At 46.9% G+C, this 22,696-nt stretch overlaps 1 protein-coding gene across 1 annotated transcript in view; it reads right to left on the bottom strand.

The window, feature by feature from the left end:
- PSAT1 (phosphoserine aminotransferase 1) overlaps positions 1–22,696 on the bottom strand; it is a 33,324-nt gene that overhangs the window by 8,538 nt on the left and 2,090 nt on the right. Inside the window, exons 2-7 of the mRNA XM_086685042.1 lie at positions 19,334–19,394; positions 18,315–18,384; positions 15,605–15,810; positions 14,620–14,792; positions 11,973–12,142; positions 4,468–4,596 (exon numbers count right to left, since the gene is read on the bottom strand). Coding sequence (XP_086541168.1) covers positions 4,468–4,596; positions 11,973–12,142; positions 14,620–14,792; positions 15,605–15,810; positions 18,315–18,384; positions 19,334–19,394 — 809 coding nt within the window. The remainder of the gene's footprint in view (positions 1–4,467; positions 4,597–11,972; positions 12,143–14,619; positions 14,793–15,604; positions 15,811–18,314; positions 18,385–19,333; positions 19,395–22,696) is intronic.

Below are 22,696 nucleotides of genomic sequence, written 5' to 3'. Positions count from 1 at the left end.
ATTAGTATCTAATATATAGTGAGCACTGTGTGTCAGGACCATTCTAAGGGCTTCCCATAGTAACACAAAATAATAATATTAGGAACTAACATTTTTTAATTTATTTTCTATTTTTCTAATGTTTACTTATTTACTTTTGAGAGAGAGAGAAAGAGAGCAGAAGCAGAGGAGGGACAGAGGTAAACAGGGAGACACAGAATCCGAAGCAGGCTCCAGGCTCTGAGCTGTCAGCACAGAGCCCAACACAGGGCTCAAACTCATGAACAGTGAGATCACGACCTGGGCCGAAATAGGATGCTTAACTGACTGAGCCACGCAGGTGCCCCAGGAACTAACTCTTAAGGAATTTTCCCTAGGTGCCAAGTACTTCTTCCAGGGCTTTCTATAAGGTAACCCACGCTAGAACCCTTCTTCTGAACCCTTGTTATATATTCTTTATTCACATGGATTTTCATTTACTTCTCACAACAGTCATAAGAAGTATGTACCATTAGGGCACCTGGGAGACTCAGTTGGTTAAGTGTCCAACTCTTGGTTTGGGCTCAGGTCACGATCTCATGGTTTCAAGAGTTTGAATCCCGTGTCAGGTTCTGCACTGACAGTGCGGAGCCTGCTTGGGATTCTCTCTCTCCCTCTCTCTGCCCCTCCCCCACTGCACTGTCTCTGTCTCTCTCAAAATAAACAAACTAAAAAAAAAAGTATACCATCATTACACCCAATGTACAGATAAGGAGACAGAGTCTGGAGCAGTTAGGTCATTTGCTAATAAGTGGCAAAGAGGGGTTCACTGTCCACATGGGCTCAAGTCAGCATCAACCAGCACCATGTGGATGGTTAGACTATGTAATGAACTCAGGGACTTCGAAGGCTGACTTTTCTAGTGTCGAAGTCCATGCCAGGGTCACTGGCAGAGCTGGTACAACCCCCTAGAAACTGCCCAGAACCATATTCAGTAATGGGCTGCCTTATGAGTTGGGGGAAGCCAAAGAGGAGGGGGGAACAAAAATAAGGAGCTAGAGGTGGTGGGAAGTGACAAAGTCTAATTCTAGGCTATTTGGTATTCTTCTTTAAAATTGCTCACCTCCCTCGGGGGCCATATGTCTATAGCTGAAAAGACAAGCGAAGAAGTTCCTGAAAATCCAAGTGAATACAGGAAGAGCTAGTAAGCACCCACTGCAAACACTGAGCGGGGAGCAAGCAAAAGGCCGCTTGACTCCAGTAACAGGGTCCCACAAGAATGTCAGGCGCCAGGATGACATTTTCTGGGCAGGCAGCCCAGCGCGGATGGAAGTTCCCAGAAAGAGGTTTACTCTAAAGATGAAAATTCCAGGTCAAGGTTGTGCATAAGTAAATGAAAAGTGTTAGGTGGGAAAGTGACCTGATTCCTCAGGAGACAACCTGCCTGCCATGTTGGCTTCAGCAGCTGTCTTCTGGGAAATGCCAGGCTGCGTGCTTGGAGTATAAGAACCTTGGGGGGAAAAGGAATTCTGGGGTTTATCAGTGTTTCTCTCCTATGCCTTGTTTTGCTTCTAATTCTCTGGATTCTTCCAGAGGCTTTATCATTCTTTCTGTCTTCTCATTTCATGCCTACACATCTCCTTAGAAATAAATGGAGCCAAAAGCTAATAGAAAATTTGGTCTCCCCTCCACAACAGCCAAGTGCTTTCACTCACATTCAGGTTCTGAGCACTGTGGGGGTCAGGAAAGATACCTTATTCTTCTGTGTATCCCAGGGCCTAGAACAAGGTTAGCCCAGAGAAGTGCTCAGGAAAATTTACTGGATGGATGGATGGATGGATGGATGGATGGATGGATGGATGAGCGGGCATGTGGGTCATGATGGGATGGATGGATGGACGGATGTGTGTGGATGGATGATGGATAGATGGATAGATGGGCATGTGGGTCATGATGGGATGGATGGATGGATGGATGGATGGATGGATGGGTTGGTGGGTGGACAGATGGGTGGATAGAAGGGTAGGTTTGGGGGGGTAGATGTGTGGATAGGTGGATAGGTGGATGTGTGGAAGACTAAACAGGTGGACTAAGTGTGTCTTCAGACCTTTCCAGACCTTCCTTCTCATTCCAGCACAACCATCCCCTCTAGGCAACCCACTCTTAGCTCCCCAAACACAATGTACTTTCTCCCCTCAGTACCTTTGCGGGGCTGGGGCCTGCCTTCCTAAAAATTCCTAAAAGTACTTTTGCCCTCCTCTGACTAACTCTACTCATGCCCAAGGTGCAATCAAGCTCATTCAAAACCCCCCCTACACCTGCAGGCAAAGCATTATCATCTTACTGCTCCAAGCTTATAGTAACTATCACTGAGCCCTTGGCTGTGAACTCCTCGGATCATCTACCAAGCCCCCAGTCTGTACTTGGCTGTTGTGCAGAACCAGAGTAGACAGAAAGCACAACGTGCACACCTCTCCCCAGACCACATGTGGGGGAGAAGCCTAAAGGCTAAGGCTTCCATCCAAACCCAACTCCCCCAGGGCCTGTGGCTAGAGGGTCACTACATGCCAAGAACTCACAGGAACAAGCCAAAAGCATTTTAAGGACAGAGGGAGTAGTAGCACGCTGCTTTATCCTACCTACTCCACAAGTACACCCCCACCCACCACCCATGGGTGGTCAGGGAGAAGTATTAAAAGTTAGGCCTAAAGCATCGTCTTGTCCATCTGTCGTGGCACACTGAATTCTCAAAGAAGAGTATACATTCTCTAGTTCCTATCAGTCAGTTACTATCATGGAACCCAAAGAGTAACAGTCACTGAGGAGGTCTCAGGCTTGGTAAATGAGTATGTGTTTATGTATATGCATACAAATGTGTACACACAAACATACACGTATGTGTGTACATGTACATACACGCAGCATAAAGTCTCCTACACCTGTATGCCACCTGGAAGGGGGGAGTGGACGCAAACGAAAACACCATCTATTAAGCTCCCTGTGTGCCAGGCACTGTGCTAGGTGCTTCACATTCAGCATTCTGGTGAGAGGTCTATGGTAGGGGACTGGATAGTGGCCCCCCAAAAGGTAGATCCATGTCCTAACCCCTGGAAAAAGGGTCTTTGAGGATGTAATTAAGTTAACGGTCTCTAGTTGACAGAAAGCATCTGGGATTATCTGGGTAGGCCCCAAATCCAGCAACCAGAAGCGAGGACACACAACAAAGTTGAGGTCAGAGACTGGGGTGATGCACCATAGGCCACGGAATGCCTGGAGCCACAAAGAATGGTTCTTCCCTGGAGTCTCTGGGGGGAGCAAAGCCTTCCTGACACCTTGCACCTCAGGCCTCCAGAACATGGAGAATGGATTTCTGTTGCATTAAGCCATCGAGTTAGTGAATCTTTGTTCCAGCACTTCTAGGAGACGAATACAAGGCCCATACGTTTTCTCTGTCCCTCACAGGAGTGGGTCCAGTAGTCAACACACATTCATGAATCTTCTGGTCACCAAAATGTTTTTTTGGTTTTTTAAATTTGTTGTTTGTTTTGTTTTTTGTTTTTTTTTGGGGGGGGGAGAGAGAGAGAGACAGAGTGCAAGTGAGGGAGGGGCAGAGAAAGAGGGAGACAGAATCTGAAGCAGGCTCCAGGCTCTGAGCTGTCAGCACAGAGCCCGATGCAGGGCTCAAACCCACAAACCGTGAGATCATGACCTGAGCTGAAGTCGGTGCTCAACCGACTAAGCCACCCAGGCTCCCCAGTCACAAAAATGTTTAACTAGAAGTCTCCTCGTTCACAGACTGCAGGCCTGGGATGGGAATATTTGTCCTATAATAACGGAAGCAGTGAACTTCTAAAAAGGTAGGCGACCCGGCTGAGGGGATCAGGAGTAGGTGTTTATACCAAGGGCCTCCAGTGGAATCCCTACATAAAGGGGAACGCTTCCAGCAAATCTGCGTGATTTTTCCCAAGGGATGTACCAAGGATGCAGACAGTGGGAGAAGGGGTCTGCCCCAGGAAGAACTGAGACTCTTCCCCAGGGGAGATCTTTGGTGTGAGAAACATCACCACCCCCCGGGAAACAGGTCCCTAGGCCTGGGATTCCGCAGGTGGGGCTGTACAAGGGGAGAACCCACCTGCCTCCAACTGCTGGGGCCCATGACCACCCAGCTCACTGGCACTTCAACATCAAGAAAGGGAAACGTGTCCATTTCTCAAAGGCACACGTCATATACACGTGTGAAAATTCACAAGAGGCAAGGAGCACCCGGGTGGCTCAGTAGGTCTGGCGTCCGACTCCAGCTCAGGTCACAGTCTCACGACTCCATGAGTTTGAGCCCCACATCGGGCTCGCTGCCATCAGCACAGAGCCCACTCTGGATCCTCTGTTCCCCTCTCTCTCTGCCCCTCCCCCGCTTGTGTGCTCTCAAAAATAAATGAAACCTTTTAATTAATTAGTTAAAGAAAATAAATCCACAAGAGGCAAGATGTGAGAGAAAGTCCATCAACTTACACGTAGAATCCTTGCGAATTATCAATGATGTCATAAATCATCTGTGATTTGACGGAGGTGAGGTTCTCCATGGCTGCTGCACCGCCGTTGTTCTTGATCCACTCAAGGACCAAGCCCATGACATAGATGCTGAAATGAAGATTAAAAACAAAGAAAATCCATCTAGTTCAGCTTTGCAAAGGTGGAAAGACATTCAAGCCAACTGTTGTTTTGCAGCAAGCATCCTCCCCACCCCCACCCAGTTAACCCTTCACTTCCTACACTCACAGAGCCCACACTTCCCATAGTTTGTACCATTCACTCCTTTATTTTATATTTTATATTTCTCTGGGCCCACGATCTGGGAAGACCTGAAGCACAGTGTTCACCTTCTCTACAGCAGAGCCCTCACAGGGGGCCCGGGGCCCCTACCTGGAGGGAGAAGTGTGGTATGGCACTAGGAGCAGGGGCTCTGAGTCAGTCTTGACTCTGGTCCCACTGCTGCCACTAAGACTACCCAGGATTAGTCACCTTGGAAATCCAAACCCCGGCTTTCCCATCTGGAAAGAGGGATACCTACCACCCTATGCTGGACACCTGGCATTTCAGCTGTCCCAATCTTCCTAACCCCACGCCCACCCAACGGGCAGACCCAGCAGGGTCCCTTGTCCTCTGGTCTCAGAGCTGGGCAGGGGACCTAACGGGGCCGATCAGAGCCCTCCCTGGGATTCTCTGACCTGGGAGTGAGGCCAAAGAGGCAGACCTAGTGCTGGTCAAAGTGTGAGACTTGAGTAAGAACATGTGACAGAGACTCATCTGCTTTCCAGCAGAAAGAAGCAAGGATCAGAAACGGAGAGCAAGTGGGGTGGGATTTGTGTCCCTGGTTCCAGGAGGAGCCACTGCACCCCAGCCCCTCCTGGAGCTTGGCAGTGTTCCTCTCTGAGCCAAAATGTCAGCTCGGCCACCTGTGAGACATCGGGGCTCGAGGGGACCTTAGGAGACAGATCGGGTGAAGTGCTTAGTGCAGGGTCTGGCACGTGGCAGGTAGGTGACACAAGTGTAGTCAACAGCATCTTCATTACGAAGTGCTCATAACTGCACTGAACATACATGTTGAGGAGCAGTGGATGGTTTCCTAGTGGCCTTCTGAAAGCCCATCTCTCTCTTTTTTTTTAAGTTTATTTATTTTGAGAGACAGAGCGTGTGTGTGCACCAGAGGAGGTGCAGAGAGAGAGAGAGAGAGAGAGAGAGAGAGAGAGAGAGAGAATCTCAAGCAGGCTCCGTGCCTGAGCCACCCAGGAGCCCCTGAAAGCCCATCTCTTAAAGGAGCAAACAGCTCCGTGTGCACCTCACTGAAAGTTTGTGGGGGCAGGAGCACAGGTCTCCAAGGGAAGAGATACCATCTACTTGAGCTGGGAATATGCAGATCAGCTCTCGGCTGTGCACTCTCCAGGAGTGGAAAAGAGGTCCCCACCAGGGATCTGTGCAAACCAAGTGGCCAGGAGTCAATGCCCCCCAAAGACCTGGACAAGAGCTGCCTCGTTCATTAACACCACGGGTCTGTTACCACTGTGACAGGTTGAAGAGGGAGATCACTGGATCTGGAAAGCACTCTAATGGCCAGAGGCTTGTCCCAGAGGAAGCCCGAGGCACTAACTGGCTCATTCACTGTGTCAACCTGGTAGGTAGAGGACCCCGGTGTTTCCATCCCCAGAAGTTAGCAGAAGCCAATGCTGGGCTGCTCAGTAGGCAGTGGGCAAACAGCAGCCTGCACCCACAGACATGTAATAGCCTCTCCAGAAGCTTTCCCAGCTTGAGGAATGAGAAACAGTAGCTAGTGGCAAAAAGGGAAGAGAGAATAGAGTGGAGAACAGCCCCTGAGTAATTTAGAACCTCAGCTGCAGCTCTGTGGGTAATGACTGAGAAAGCAGAGGGACAAAGTGGAAAGAAGAAAGGCAGAGGAGTGTATTCCAACATCTATTATGGGGCCAGGCAGCCTGCTAGTTGTTCCTTCTTTTCTTGATCACAATAATCCTGAGGTCAGAGCTACCATCATCCCATCTTACAGATGAGGAAACTGACGTTTGGGGAATTTAATTTGGCTAATGTCACCCATGTAGTGGCTGATAAAGCCAGGATTGCAACCCTGCCTAGTCAGACTCCAAAGCCTGGGCTTTTTTCGCAGTAACCAAGGCATCTGGTTTCGTAGGGGCTCCAGGACCCTCAGCCACTACCTCACCGGCTAGTGGGGCAGCCAGGCTGGCACCAAAGCTCAGACACAGCTGCCCGTGCGGCTGCTAGAGCAGCTTCACAGCACACCTGTGTGGATGTGTGTGTGTTCCAGATAGGATGCTGCCCGCCTCTCTCTCTCTCCGGACAAAAAAAGGGGGGGCGCCTGGGTGGCTCAGCCAGTTAAGCAGCCGACTTTGGCTCAGGTCATGGTCTCATGGTTTGTGAGTTCGAGCCCCACATCGCTCGCTGCTGACAGCACGAAGCCCACTTCGGATCCTCTGCCCCTTTCTCTCTCTGTCTCCCCCCCACCCCACCCCGGCTCGCTCTCTCTCAAAAATAATAATATAAACATTAAAAAAAACACACAGATATGACACTGCCCACCCACTCCTCTGTTCGGTGACCCGCTCTAGAACTCCCTTCTAACCCCAAACTCACTCTCCCACGAACCACAGGAGCACACCCCGCCCCATGACCCAGGCAAAGCCACTGGTGCCTATTCACTGACCGTACCCTTTCAAGGCCACATTTTGCTTTCACCTATAGCTTTGTTATCCTAGCGTTCCCTAGCTGCTTTCTCGCTACTCAAATCCAAGGTTGCAGCAAGGTCCACAGTCCCAGCCAGTTCTCGGCACCAACACACTGCCCTCTCCATAGCTGTCATGCTCAGACTCAGTGCTAATCTTAATGGGATCTGGCAGGCGCTCAGCAGAAAGCCCTCCCATCTTCCATGCTGTCCCAGAGCCGGCACCTGGAGCCACGCCTATGAAGCCTCAGCATGAGGCAGACCGCTCGGAAGGAAGCGGGTTCTCCCTGTGGCTTCCGATTCATTATCAACTCAAACTTCTAGCCCCACACAGTCCAAACTCTTCAAACTATAGGGACCCTAAATGTTCGGTCTCAATTCTCCCCATTAACCAATTTAACATGCCTGATTCATGCCTTCACTTCTAAAATGCCACCTGCATCACACAGCATAGGTTTACCATCGAAGCTTGTCTATTAAGTTACTAAATAAATCACAGTAGATCCATTCTGTGGAATACCACTGGAACACCATACAGCAATTCAAAGCGAGGGGGGGAAACGCAGGTATTTGAGCTTATATCGCATAGCATAGTGTTCGTGGCAGATTGTGGGGTAGAAAAAAGAAATTCACAGAATAGTCTACAGGGTAAAGTCCCACTCACATAACTAAATACAGCTCTGTATATCTGCATACGCCCAGTTAAGGGTCTGTCGGGACCCACAACGAGCAGTGAATAGTGGTTACCCCGGCCGGTTCTGCTCACTTCAGAAATCTTTGCTAGGAACACATTAGGCGGCTCAGTTGGTCAAGTGGCCAACTCTTGATTTCGGCTCAGGTCATGATCTCAGTTTGTGGGTTCAAGTTTCGCACTGGGCTCTGCACTTACAGCGTGGAGGTTGCTTGGGATTCTCTCCGTCTCTCCCTTCCTCTCTCTCTTTGCCTGCCACCCCCCACCCCGACGCCCTTTACCCAATCTGAAAATAAATTAACTTAAAAAAATAAAATTATTTAAAAAAAAGAATACATGTTAACTTTTTAAAGCAATACAAATACTCTCTGTGCACTAAGGCTTAGAAAAGCACACCAGAAATCCTCAGAAAAACTCTCCCTGGCTGTTTGTTCTGAAGATTCTAACTGCAGAAACTCATCTGCTTCTGGGGTTCATGAGGAGCAAGGCTAAGGCCCTGCGCAGGCCCTCACTCCTACTCTGGTAAGAGAGGCGGCCTTGATTAATGGGGTTATTTTCTTATTAGTTACTTTACCTTGTACTACAGAGAAAAAACAAATATATACTTACAGGGTCAGAGAACTATTTGTGGGTACAGAGGGAAGTGTGTGTACCTTCTTGCCTGTGCATTCATTGGGCTTAGTGTGATGTACTAAAGGGTTAAAACAGAAGGCCCACGCGATCCTTTATTCCACCCTAATTCACAGCTCAGGGCTACAGGCAACTATGTGAAGCGTTACTCAGCCCAGTTCACACAAAATGCCCAGAGCGAATGGTCATTCAGCCCTGATTTTAAAAGGAAAAAAAAAAAAAAAGGCTTCTTTTCAAACAACTTGGGGCCTTTTCAAGGACTTCTGTGTGATTCAAAGCTCAGGAGTCTTCTGCCTGTCTTATCGGCTCACATTCAAGGATCCGGGAGGGCATCTGGCACAAATCTTATCTCTAACTTGGGGTTTGTTCTCACTGCGCGAGCTAAAATTTTCTAACCTTGAAGGTTGTAAGTACCAACAAATGAACTAAGTTGGTTTTCCAAGCCATAGATTTATGGTAATTGGTCAATTGAATGGACTTTTATTTCTCTCCTGTTCTCTTCTTTCGGGGTAAGAGAAAGGACGGCAACTTCCAGGGGGTCTTGGTCAGAACACATTTGAAACCGGTCTTTCTCTGCTATGTTTACACTATTCTAATCGAATATTAACGATTCTGCCCCTCGATAGTCTCAGCACTGTTCTGATCTGCCCGGGGGGAAGAGTTTTGCCCCTTTTCTGCCCTTGTTTCTGGTTCAGCCCCCTCTCCTGAGGCAGGAAAGCTCTGGGGAGGCAGTGACGGCCCTCCTCCACCCAATGTAACCCTCCTCCAGGTGACCAGCTGAGCTGACTGGTCAAGGCCCAGGCTGAGGCCTGCACACGAGCTGGTAGGGGAGGGACCCTACATGAGAGTCACTGAAGAGTCCTTCTCTGTGTCTCTGGGTCTGACTCCACACACTGTTGTCTCCTATCATTTTGTCATAAATATTAGACAGACCTGCTTTCTCACTGTTCCCACTGACTTTTCACCCTAATATTAACAAACAAACAGCATTTTAACATATTCATTGTATGTTTTAGAATTTGCTTCCGGTAACTCTTAGTTACCAGAGAAGGTGCCAGAGAGTGTGCCCTCCTCGCCCCCCCCCCCCCCCGCCCCTCTGTGCTGTGCTGTGATCTGAACTTGCCAGCTTTCAGACCACATTTCAGGACAGTGTTCCCCCCACCTCCTCCTGGAGCCCACGGTGGTCTCTGTCTCACCCTGAAAGACCCACCTGATGGCGAGCCAGGCCTTGGCCCCACCTTCTAACAGGGAGGACAAACACCACCTGTCACTGTACAGCCTGGCACCTAAGCCCCTTCCCCAGGCTCCCCTGCACCTGCATCCTCACCACTCGGCACTTCCAACTTGTTTCCAACTTGGCCAGTGATCACTGGCACCTGGAACTGCCTGGAACCCCAGAAATAGGACCGATGGACAAGAGATTCAGCCCTACTGTCCCCACCCTTAACAGGCATTTCAGAAACATTTTCAACCAGGGTGAAACACAGTGGGGTTTAGAAGTGACCAGGACAGTAACCACTAGAACACCCCATTCCCCAAGGAAAACAGGAGACACAAATTAGCTGCTGTGCCCCCGTCAGCGGTGCAGAAATCCAGTGGAAATTTCCATCAGAATTTTAACTTTGAGGGGTACCTGGGTGGCTCAGTTGGTTAAGCGTCTGACTTTGGTTCAGGTCACAATCTCACAGTTCGTGAGTTCGAGCCCCGCATCCGGCTGTTTGCTGTCAACACAGAGTCTGCTTTGGATCCTCTGCCCCCGCCCCCCCGCTCTCTGCCTCTCCCCTGCTCATTCTCAATCTCTCTCTCTCTCTCTCAAAATAAATAAATTAACCTAAAAAAAAAAAAAAAAAGCATTCTGGGGCACCTGGATGGTTCAGTCGGTTGAGCATCTGACTTCAGCTCAAGTCATGATCTCATGGTTCATGGGTTCCAGACCCGCAATCGGCCTCTGCGCTGACAGCTCAGAGCCTGAAGCCTGCTTTGGATTCTGTGTCTCCTTCTCTCTCTGCCCTCCCCCCGCTCATGCTATGTCTCCCTGTCTCTCAAAAAGGAATAAGTGTTAAAAAATTTAAAATTAAAAAAAAAAAAAAGAATTCTAACTTTGAGAAAAAAACACTTTTCCTTCCTAGAGCCAATTATGTAGAAGATTTTCTAGAAGCAGCCTCTATCAGGAAGAACTCAGACAAAGTCCCAACTCAGAGGGAAATGCTCCCTGCGCCAGCCTGAGCCTGCCTTTCCACATGCTCTTCTGAAAGCACTTTCCCCCCAGAAAATTCCATGAGCGGAAGAGCTGGACTCCAACAGTGATCTCCTAAGACGAATCCTTCAGACACAAAGAAACACACACTGGTAATTTCACCTGTGGAGAACACTTAAGGTACAGGGTGAACCCACCCAAGCTCTGGAACCAGGCTGTCCAGGTTCCAATCCCAGCTGTGCCACGACCTACAAGTATGGCCTTTGCTTCTTTACTTGCAAAATGGGAATAAAAAGAGTATTTACCTCCTCGGGTGCTTGGGAGCACTAAAAGGGTCATACAAATAAAGTATCACCATTCTATATCACACATGGCCTGAAAGGTAATCCATAAATTCTGGCTTTTCCCTCCCCTGCTAAAGCTCTGGGAACTAGCAACAAGAGAAACAGTAATAATACAGCAGCTAACATTTATAAATTACCATGTGCCAACCACCAAATGCGTTTTATATGTAAGTCAGTCAATCAATCAATCAATCAATCAATCCTCACAGCACTATCAACAGGGTACTATTATTACTCCTGGAGGAACCTGCTACACAGACAGGTTAAGTGACTTGCCCAAGATCACACAGCTAGTAAGTAGTAAAAATCTCCCAGGCAACTGTTAAATCCTAGGTGTCACAAGATTTTCACAAAATATCTGAGGCTTGGCGTTAAAAGACCATGGGGCAGGGGAGCCTCACTGTCCCTGAATGTGCTTTAATACACTTTTCTCACTTGGCTAACAGGAAGCCAGGCGTACCGGACAAGCACAGACTGGGTGAAAAGCCCAAGCCAGTATGTTTGCTGCCTGGTGGCCAGCTTTATGCAGGCCCAGCAGGGAAAGAAAAGAAAGCCGGGGAGGCCTGGCCTTTGAAAGTCCTTTTCCAAAGTTTCATGGAAGCTTCCAAAGCTTCATGTTTGAGATGCACACCTGCCACTCATTTGCAGAGAGCTTTTGGGTTAATGGTAAACTCCTAAGGCTATCAAGACCTAAAAAGGGCAAGGAAAACTGATCTAACAGTGCACAGGGGATAACAGAGAGAGGTGAGCTGGGCAAAGAATCCTGATAGGCTGTCTGAGCCATTAGGTCACTGGCTAATGAAAACGTGCTCTACTTCAGAAAGCTACCTCCCTCCGCTTTGATGGGAAAGAGTGAGACCTCCTCCGTCAGTCCCCGAGGCCCCCGAGCCATGCCCCGGAGCTAACCTGAAGCACGGAGGCGTGTTGTACAGGGAGCCGTTTCCAGCCTGCACTTTGTAGTCCAGGACTGATGGGCACTCCCTGAGGGCGAACCCCAGCAGGTCATCACGGACGATCACCACCGTGACCCCGGCAGAGCCTACGTTCTTCTGGGCACCCGCAAAAATGACACCAAACTGAAAAAGAGAAGGCATGCTGTTTTAGATACACTTGGTCATTTTTCATAACTGTATTCAAATTTCCCAATGTCTTTCTAAAGTATGAGGAAGTGATTCTATCCTAATCTTGCCCAAAGTGCATTCTATTCTCTAAAGGCATCTCTGCCTGGGAGAGTTCAGAGGCCTGCAGGTTACACATGTCCCTGGTCCCACTCACCAGCAAGGGGCCAGCCCGAACCAATCACTACAAAGACCTTATACATATTCCTATCATTGTACATACGTCCTTTCTACACCCAAACCAATATTTAAAATGGGCCTGGGTGGCTCAGTCGGTTGAGTGTTCCAACCCTTGGTTTCAGCTCAGGGCATGATCCCACAGTCCCATGAGTTCAACCTCCCCGTCAGGCTCTCGCCTGGGAGTCTCTCCCTTTCCTTCCCCACTCACATTGCCTCTGTCTCTCTCAAATAAATAAATAAATAAACCTTTTTTTAAAAAGTATAAAAAAAATGGGGCTAACTGTTCTTGGTAACCAAAAGAAACACAGTTTTGAATGCATTCGTGTTTTTGTAAAAGGACAATCGGAAGATGTTGAGAAATAATAGACAAGCTGCCTGAAAGAGAAGAAAGTTTAGGCAACAGATGTTTAAAGGAACTTCAGAAAATTTTGTCACGTAAGATCCAGAACCCTCTCCCACATCCTCCCATGAACGCTTTGAACGCTTTATAAATATCAAACGGCATCCCAAGGATAAGGAGGGAAGACAGCCGGGCCTGATAGGGAGTACTTTATAGTTGACACTGTTTAGAATTGCCAATGCGCGGCAACTGGTCATAAAAAGTGGATTATTCACAGAATGTGGTATAACCGCACAACGGAAGATTATTCAGCCTTAAAAAGGAATGAAGGTGCGACCCCTGCTACCGCGTGCATGACCCCCGAGGACATTTTAAGTGAAATGAACTTGACACAAAATGACAAATATTGCCTGAATCCCCTTCTATGAGGGACCCGGAAGAGTCCAATTCACAGAGGGTGGTGGCTACCAGGGCCTGGGGGACGACTGAGCAGAGTTCCAGCTTGGGAAGACAAAAAGTTCTAGAGACAGATGGTGATGCTGTTTGCACAACAGTGTGAATGTACTTAATGCCACTGAACTATATACTCAGAAATGGTTAAGGTGGTAAATTTTATGTTATGTATATTTTACCGTAATTTTTTTTTTTTAAAAGGCAGGCTACCATTTAGTGAGTTTGTTTTTAAATGCTTTAAAGGGGGCGCCCGGGTGGCTCAGTCGGCTGAGCTTCCAACTTTGGCTCAGGTCATGATTTCATGGTTCGTGGGTTCATGGGTTCGAGCCCCCATTGGGCTCTGTGCTAACAGCTCAAAGCCTGGAGCCTGCTTCAGATTCTGTGTCTCCGTCTCTCTCTCCGCCCTCCCCCGTTCATGTTCTGTCTCTCTCCCTCTCAAAAATAAAATAAGCATTAAAAAAAAAAAAAAAAAAAGGAAATGCAGGGCGCCTAGGTGGCTCAGTCGATTGAGCATCTGACTTCGGCTCAGGTCGTGATCTCGAGGTTTTTGAGTTCAAGATCCGCACTGAGCTCTGTACTGACAGTTCAGAGCCTAGTGAGCCTGCTTCGGATTCTGTGTGTATCTCTCTCTCTGCGCCTCCCTGGCTCGCACTCTGTCTGTCTCTCTCTTTCTCTCAAAAATAAATAAACACTTGGGGCGCCTGGGTGGCGCAGTCGGTTGAGCGTCCGACTTCAGCCAGGTCACGATCTCACGGTCCTTGAGTTCGAGCCCCGTGTCGGGCTCTGGGCTGATGGGTCAGAGCCTGGAGCCTGTTTCCGATTCTGTGTCTCCCTCTCTCTCTGCCCCTCCCCCGTTCATGCTCTGTCTCTCTCTGTCCCAAAAATAAATAAAAAACGTTGAAAAAAAAATTTTTTTTTTAAAAATAAACACTAAAAAAAAAAAAAAAAAAAAAAAAAAAAAGTAAATGCTTTACTTTTTGCACCCCCTGGTTGCATTCCACTGAGTGCTGTGCTCCCCCGTCCACCCTGGTGTGCCACTAGGAAAGGCTATATGCCCTGTTGATGCTCTGGGAGTTGAGGTCAGCTCACGGCCAGGTGCAGCTCCTTCCACACATCCCCTGAGCTTGGATAATCTGCATTTTCCCTGGAAGACAGCAAGCTACTCCCACTGCGTTGGCCCAAACACTTCTAAGAGGGACCCTCGAAGGCAGATAAACTCCCCAAGGACTCCAGTGTGACCCTGTGAAGCAATCATTAACACGGGGTAACATCAAGATGTAAGCATTCTGACAACCCACAGGAAATAAGCAACTGTTGGCCCATCACTGTGAGCTGCCCTGGCTTCGGGGTCTCTGCTGGCCCAAGACGCTCTGGGCCTTTCCGTGTCCTGGTACGTATGTTAAAATGCTCTCACGGAATCCGAGACACTGGGGTGCCCCCGCCAGGCCCTTTTACACTCTACCTTGGAAACTTCCACTGGCTTGGATAGGAAGTTTGAGGACATGTCACAAACCAGCACTGCTCCCTCGACGTCTGGGATAAAGTCAAACTCCACTCCGTGCACAGTCTCATTGGCGCAGTAGTATACATAGGAGGCATCGGGGCTCAGCTTCCAGGTGCTTGGATCTGGAATTTCTACCACAGAAGAAAAAGTGGAGACTCTGGACTTTCATTCTGCCTTCCTTGTGTAGATGAGACTGACAAACTTCCCCTAGCAGTGAAAGGCTCATCCCAAAGCCCTCCCAAGTGAAACCACCCTATCCATCTTGCATTATAATCCCCATCAACGACCTAAAAAGATTAACAATCCCACCCCTTTGACAGTTATTGGGGGTAACTCATCTTCAAGAATGGTGTGGTGGGTATCTGTCGAGTTTTTTCTCATTACCCAGCATCCATCTATCCTATGTCCACTGAGTTTCTTCTTGGGGCTCCAGCCTCCCCAGCTCAGCCCACGTAGCTCCAGTGTGGCCAATTCCACTTGCAGTCACATGACTGATTGGGAATGGAACACAGGAGACGTCAGACTCTAACTGGAAATGCTTGAGCAAAGGCACTGAAACTTGGGAGAACAGAAGGTCAGGAGCATCTTCTAAAAGGGAGTACAGCTTTTCCGACTGTGGAGCCACCACAGAGGAGACGAGGGGAGACACCAGGACCTGCAGGCACTGTTGGGGCCCTTGATCAAGCCATTCCTGAAGCCAATTGGCCTCTAGGTTTTCAGGTGAGAGAACCTATGAATACTTTCTGTAGCAGCCAGTGAACAGTCTTAACAAGTACAACCATCCAGTCTGAATGGTACCAAACCAACTATTGACCAGAAGAAGGAATTAAAAACTGCTGGTTGCCCTTGGCGGGGGTAACCTGATATCTAAGGAGGGACTACCCACCCATCAGCATTTGTCAGCATTTCATTATCACTGTTGAACTCAGATCCCAGCACTTACTCGTGTAACTCCCAAGTTTAGGGTGGACGATATTCACGGTCCCAAACTTCTTGGCTTCTTCGGCGGCCTTAGCTGACCAAGATCCTGTCACCACATAGTCGGCACACCTTCCTGCTTTCAGGCCAATCAGGTTTAAGGGGACAGCACTGAACTGGCCAGACCCACCTCCTTGCACAAAAATCACCTTGTAGTTGTCTGGAACGGCTCTGGGCAGAAGTACATGTGACGGTAAACAGAGACACACAGGGCGCAAGAATGAGTGATGCTCTCTACCAGCACTTTACCCTGGGTGGATATACTACAAGAAATATGGTAAAGTCCCCCCACGGCTTTGCCTTCCCCAATCCAGTCACTTATCTATTCCCTCCTTGGACAACCATTATCGGGCTCTGTGTGGAACCCAAGGGGAATGTTTGGAGGGAAGTCAGTAACACCCTGCTGGTCATCTTGCTACCACTCTCAGACTACATGGTTCAAGGGAGGCCAACCCTCGCTCCAGCAGAAGAGCACATGACCCGAGCTGGCCAGTGGGGTTTGGTTCTGAGACCTTTGCTCAAACTTCAGGAAAAGGGGAACGCTTTCTACTGAGGGAAAGGATAAACCGGCTAATCCTACAACCCCTGGTGGCCACCTGGTGAAGCCAACACCTAAAACAGCAGAGCCAAAAGATGAAGATAAAGACCTTCCTGAACATCACCTCAATCACTCCCTCACTTTACAGTTACACACGGTAACACACCCCCTCTTTCACTTAAGCTAAGAGCTGGGCATCTGTCACTTACAACCAGCAGTCCAAAAAATAGATATGTGCTGGTCCATGCTATGAACCAAGCGGACAGTGATAAGGATCATAGATAACGTTTTAGGCCTAAGCATGTAATCACATACGGACATACATCAAGACTAACAGGGGGGCGCCTGGGTGGCTCATTTGGTTAAGCGTGCGACTTCAGCTCAGGTCATGATCTCAAAGTTTGTGAGTTCGAGCCCTGCGTTGGGCTCTGTGCTGATGGTACAGAGCCTGGAGCCCACTTTGAGTTCTGTGTTTTCCCCTCTGTCTCTGCCCCTTCCTCAGCCCAGCTCACACTCTGTCTCTCACTCAAAAATAAATAAACATTAAAAAAAAAACAAGACTAACAGGGAAATTTCTGGACTCCAGCATAGAAAATGAAGATGATGGTTGGAATGGCTCTAGGCAGTAAGAGAAGCTCAGCTCCAGAGGGACTAGACCAAGGAAACTGGACCCAAACCTTTGAGTAAGGTCAGAGCTTAGAAACAGGTATATGGAAGGCAGATGGCTACAGACAGGTCCAGCACCAAGGTAAGAACCAAAGGGCAGGGCAACCCGAGAGGGTCCTGGGGAATGGGTGCTGTGCAAATATCTGGTCCTGAACTATGTCTGCCTGTGATCATCCAGTGCCTACTGCCAGGTCTCATCGAGAGGTTCTAAACATGAGGTTCTCAGCAGCTGAGAGGGTTCCAGGTCTATGTTATTCAGATGCCAGACAGATAAGAAGGCCAACACCTGGATGGAAGGACAGCAGATAGAGACAGAGCAGACAGGGGTACAAGGTAGGCACTTGGTTAGAATAAAGGACAGGCCCATAAACTGAACTGAGAGTCCAGTCCCAGGAGGCTCACAGCCTACATCTTCTGGGGCCAAGGTTCCATGAAGCACAGGATTATGCTGTGGACAGGACACAGGACCCAGCAGGCAGACCCGGTGAGTGAAGTCACGCGAACGATTACTGGTTCTGACCACTCGCATTGCACTGGGCTTCTAGGGGCTCCTCACAAAAGTGTCCCCAAGCCTGCCCCATCTTGAAGCGTTTCATCAAGGCAATTTAAAAGGAAGTAGTCCATATAATTCCAATCTTGTTACGGAATAATGCAAACATGAACCCTAAATTATTAATAATAATTACCTGACTGATAGGGTTATGGATAGTTTAATTCTATCCATAGTTTAACTATCCAGTAGTTTAAATTCTAGTTTAATTTGTGATATTCAAGTTTGCCCCTAAACTTTCTACCATGAACATGCACCAGTTCTATGAGCAGAACGAAAATGTGGATTCCCACCCCCACTCAAGATTACCATATTCATAACGTTTATGTGAATATGTATAGATAATATATAAATCTCTCATTTAAACAGCAATCTATTTACAAGTAAGGTTTCCTCTGGGTAAGGAGAATGGTACAGATAAGCTAAGAGGGACCACCTGAGAAGTTCCTGGAGTGAAGAACTCTTAAAATTACCCAAAAAGTTTGCAAAAGATGAAGTTTCTACAGAGATTCTGATTCAGCTGGGCTAGAGAGGGGCCCTGCACTTAAATTTTTTAATACCACCCCGCAGCCAGGTGATTCTGACAGGTGATCTGAGACCCACATTTTTAAGAGCCAGTAAACTAACCAAGATGACCATTTCTTTGTTATCTAAATCCCTATTAAGCCTGAAAAATCTTTCTTAGATATAATGATTCCAAATCTTTGGAAACACCACATAAAATAAAAACACACAAACACAGGAGAGCAAACAAAAAAAGCATGATGTACTAATTTAGTGACTTTGTAAGAATCTTTAAAAGTTTATTTTTAATTATGAAATATTCTTAACACACAGCAGAGTAAATACTATAACAGACACCCAGGTATGTGGATTATCAAACAAAAGTAACGAATTTGGTCTTTAAAATTTTGAACTTACAACAATTCCCGCACAAGATTCTCTGTGTTGTTAATAATCTTGGCAAAATCTGATGACCTGTGGCTCATTTCTGTGGAAGGAAAGAAAAACAAGAAAACACAGTTCCAGTTCAAAACCAAATGAACAGAAGGAACTTTAGAAGCAAGTGCACGATTTGCAAATAAAATAATAACGGGAAATTGCAGTGATTTTGCAAATTGTGGGCCAAGGCTCACTTAGTTTAGGGGAAAAATCCAAACTGATTTTCCAATTGCAAACATTTGAGCCTTACAGCCACAGCGGAATGATTTTTCAAGTCGCATACTAATTGAATGAGCCATTTACTAATTCATCCTTCCGTCCCTGTGATTTCTCACAAACACGAACCCGTGCACAAAGGCTACCCCCCCCCCCCCCCCCCCCGAGAACAGCAGCACAAATTTCCGCACTGTGGCTCTCATTTCACAGAAACCCAAGTATTCGTCCCAAACCCACAGGAACAAAATTTAATAGCAACAAGCATGCAGTTAACCCTATGATCTCTTAATACTATGTGGCTTTTGGAATTACCTAACAAGAAAAAGGACATTAAATTTTCAAGAGGAAATTTTTAAATTCCAAGGTTCTCTTCCTCAATAATGTAAGAGAAACTTAATGAAATTATTAACATGCAAGATCTTGAGCAAAGGCTTGTAGACCTTTAAACATTTACTGAGTTCATTTGTAAGTATAGCCCAGGCTGTACAATGAATGTGAGGCAATACTATAAAGTTTCAGAGCATGGTGAGGCATGTGATCTCCGATGCTATGAACAGCAAAAACCAACCATGAAAGGGTAAGCGGAGAGGCAAGAACCCCTCACCAGCATGGGTACTGATTTCAAAACTGCTTCCATCAATCATGCGACCAAAATTACTAAAACTTAAAAACAGATCTACAAAGGCCTAAAGGAAGACCGAGGGGAAAAAATTCGAGGCTTGATGCATTTTAATCAGTTTCCTTTGGAACCTGGATATTCAGAGTCAAAAAGTAAATCTTACCAAGAACACTAATCCCAATTCCTTTGTAGTCTAATAATTCCTTTTGTATCTCTAACAATACCTAGGAAAAAACAAGAGAAAATAAAATGATTTGGATATTCTGTGCAGAGCACTCCCTCTGGACATCAAAGAGAGGGAGTCCACCCACAGGGCCTGTGAGGTCCAGAAGCTTCTGTCATGCCCACGGCCAATCCCCTTCCTCCCATCCAGCCCACAGAGCCCTGCTAATGCAATTTACACACAAGTTAAGTGTGAAATTATGTGATGCGATTGATGTTAAAATACAGCTTTTCTGGGGCACCTGGGTGGCTCAATCAGTTGTGCGTCAGACTCTTGTTTTCAGCTCAGGTCAAGATCTCATGGTTCATGAGATCAAGCCCTGCATCGGGTTTCACACTAATGGCACGGAGCCTGCTTGGGATTCTCTCTTCCTCTCTGCCCCTCTCCCACTCGCTCTCTATACTCTCTCAAAATAAATAAAAATAAACTCTAAAAAAAAAAATACAGCTTTTCCAAAAGCATGAATTTATTTAGGTATAAAAATTCACCTGGATTCAAAAAATAAAGTTCAAATAAAGAATTTTTCTCATGACAACCCTCAGCTGTCAAGATAAGACCTTTGGGAAAAAACGGACGTGCTAGAAAATATCCCCTCCACTATCACATTTCTCACTCTGAAAGCAGAAATACAACAAAATGCATAAAGTTCTGGGTTCAAGGAAAAACAAAAAAGTCGGTGAGGCTGAAATTAAACTGATAACTCAATTTTCCATCTTTTTAGTCTAAGGTGCTCAAAAGGAACAGGGTGGGTGTGCGGGAATTAGGAAGAGCCTGCTGTGAATGAAGGGGCTCCTGGGTGGCTGTTGGTTAAGCGCTGGACTCTTGATTTGGGCTCAGGTCCTAATCTCACCGGTTCCTGAGATCCAGACCCCTGTTGGGCTCCGAGAAGCCTGCTTAGGAGCACGTGCTCTCTCTCAAAATAAATGAACATTTAAAAAAAAAAAAAGAAAGAAACACCTGTTGTGAAAGATTAATGGTCAGGGGAGGTAATGACATACCGACAGAGCCATGAGGGGGATATTCCTATCCCCGATGCGCAGATGAGTAATATCAGCCAAGGCTCTGAGGGCTATGCACCTGGCCAGCCCTTTGACCCCTCTACTAAGATTACTGCAGTCCCTTAACCACATTCTACCTTACAGGGACAACTGGGTGGGGGAGACCCAATTTACCACCAATCCCAAAGAGTCAGGAAATGGGGCACGGCTCACCAAACCTTACAAAGCTAGCTCGGGGGGAGCCCCTTTGATGTTTTGTTCCTCCAAAATAAGTAAAATGCAAGTAACTACACACTGAAAAAAAAAAAAAAAAACCAATCCTTTATTTATTTTTCTTAAAGAAGGAAGATAAAATCCTACCAGAGATGAATGTTAAAGTGTGAAATGACATGATATCTGGAATTGGCTTTATTGTTTATTAATTTTTTTTAATGTTTAATTATTTTTGAGAGAGAGAGAGAGAGAGCTACAGAGAGCAAGCGAATAGTGGGGGCAGAGAGACAAGGAGACACAGAATTCGAAGCAGGCTCCAGGCTCTGAGCTGTCAGCACAGAGCCCGATATGGGGCTCGGAACCTAGAACCATGAAATCATGACCTGAGCCGAAGTCAGACATTCTACTGACTGAGCCACCCAGGCGTTCCTGGAATTGGCTTTATTATTATTTTTTATTTTATTTTTTAATGTTTATTTATTTTGAGAGAGAGAGAGATACAGAGCACAAGCAAAGGGTAGGGGCAGAGAGACAGGGAGACACAGAATCCAAAGCAGGCTCCAGGCTCTGAGCAGTCAGCACGGAGCCCCACGTGGGGCTCGGATCCAACCAAGAGCCATGAGATCACGACCTGAGCTGAAGTCAGACGCTCTACTGACTGAACCACGCAGGCGCCCCTGCGTGGCTTTAAAATCATCCCAGAGCCGGTGGGGAGTAAGAGCGTGCTGGAGGAGGGAGTACTGAAACAAGCAAGACTGGCAAAACGTCCACAGAATTCAAAATCCTCAGAGATGGGTCCATGGATTTCACTGTATTATTCCCTCTCTACCTTTGTGTATGTGCAAACTGTCATGAAGTACAAAGAAAGGGAAAAAATGCCCTGAAAACATACATTAAACAGGTGAGATAAGCCCTCTGTAGAGGCATCCTGCCATCAGAGGTTTCCTTGAAAGACAGAGGCTAAAACAGGATGGTCATAAAACAATCTAAACTGGAGTGTAATTTGTCTAAAAAAAAAAAAAAAAAAAAACTTTTTGAGAGAGAGAGTGCGCACGCGCACAAGCAGGAGTGAGGGGCAGCAGGAGACAGAATCTTAAGCAGTCTCCACATTCAGCGCCGAGTCTGATGCCAGGCTCCATCCCACCAACGTGAAATGATGACCTGAGCTGAAATCATGAGTCCGATGCTCAACGGACTGAGCCACCCTGATGCCCCTGAAAAAAACAACATTTTAACAATAAAGAATTAAACAAAAGTTTCCTTTGGCAAGGGCGGGGGGGGGGGGGGGGGGGGGAGGGAAGCGGGTATCAAGAATTTGTCATTGTTGGGACACCTGGCAACTTGGTCAGCAAGCATGAGACTCTTGATTTTCAGGTCGTGAGTTCAAGCCCCACTTTGGGTATAGAGATTACTTTCAAAAAAGAAAAGAAAGAAATCATAAAAGCTAGCATTAGAAAAAAGGATTTGTCATTATTCTGTAAACTACCGGACGCTTATTAGCACTGGCTGAACAAATAAAACTTTAGTGAATCCGTCTTTGAACTCCTGTTTAAGACTGGATTTCTCACAAAATAGATGAACACCGGAGAAGAAAAATAAAAATAAAACAAGATAAAAACAGAGAGGGAGGCAAACCATAAGAGACTCTTAAATATGGAGAACAAACTGAGGGTTGCTGGAGGGGAGCTGGGTGGGGGGATGGGCTAAATGGGTGAGGGGCATTAAGGAGGGCACTTGTGATGAGCACTGGGTGTTATATGTAAATGATGAATCACTAAATTCTACTCCTGAAACTAATACTACACTAAATGTTAACTACCTGAATTTAAATAAAATCTTGGACAAACTACAAAAAAAGACTGGATTTCTCTTACAGACAGTATCCCCTTAAATGAGGTTATAACCCAAATCATTACAAAGAGTTTTAAAAGACTTCTACCCCAAAATCATGCCCCTCTACCCCAGTGGAGTTTCTTTAGCTGCAGAGTACAATCGCTTTTGTGGGTCACAACTAACTTTTTTAAAGTTTATTTATTTATTTTGAGAGAGAGACAGCGAGCGGGGGAAGGCCAAAGAGAAAGGGAGAGAGAGA

Source organism: Puma concolor, chromosome D4 (assembly GCF_028749965.1).
Source record: "Puma concolor isolate L17-30 chromosome D4, mPumCon1.1.hap2, whole genome shotgun sequence".
NCBI lineage: Eukaryota > Metazoa > Chordata > Mammalia > Carnivora > Felidae > Puma > Puma concolor.
Note: the sequence above shows the minus strand (reverse complement) of the source record. Positions and strands in the feature narration are given on the sequence as shown.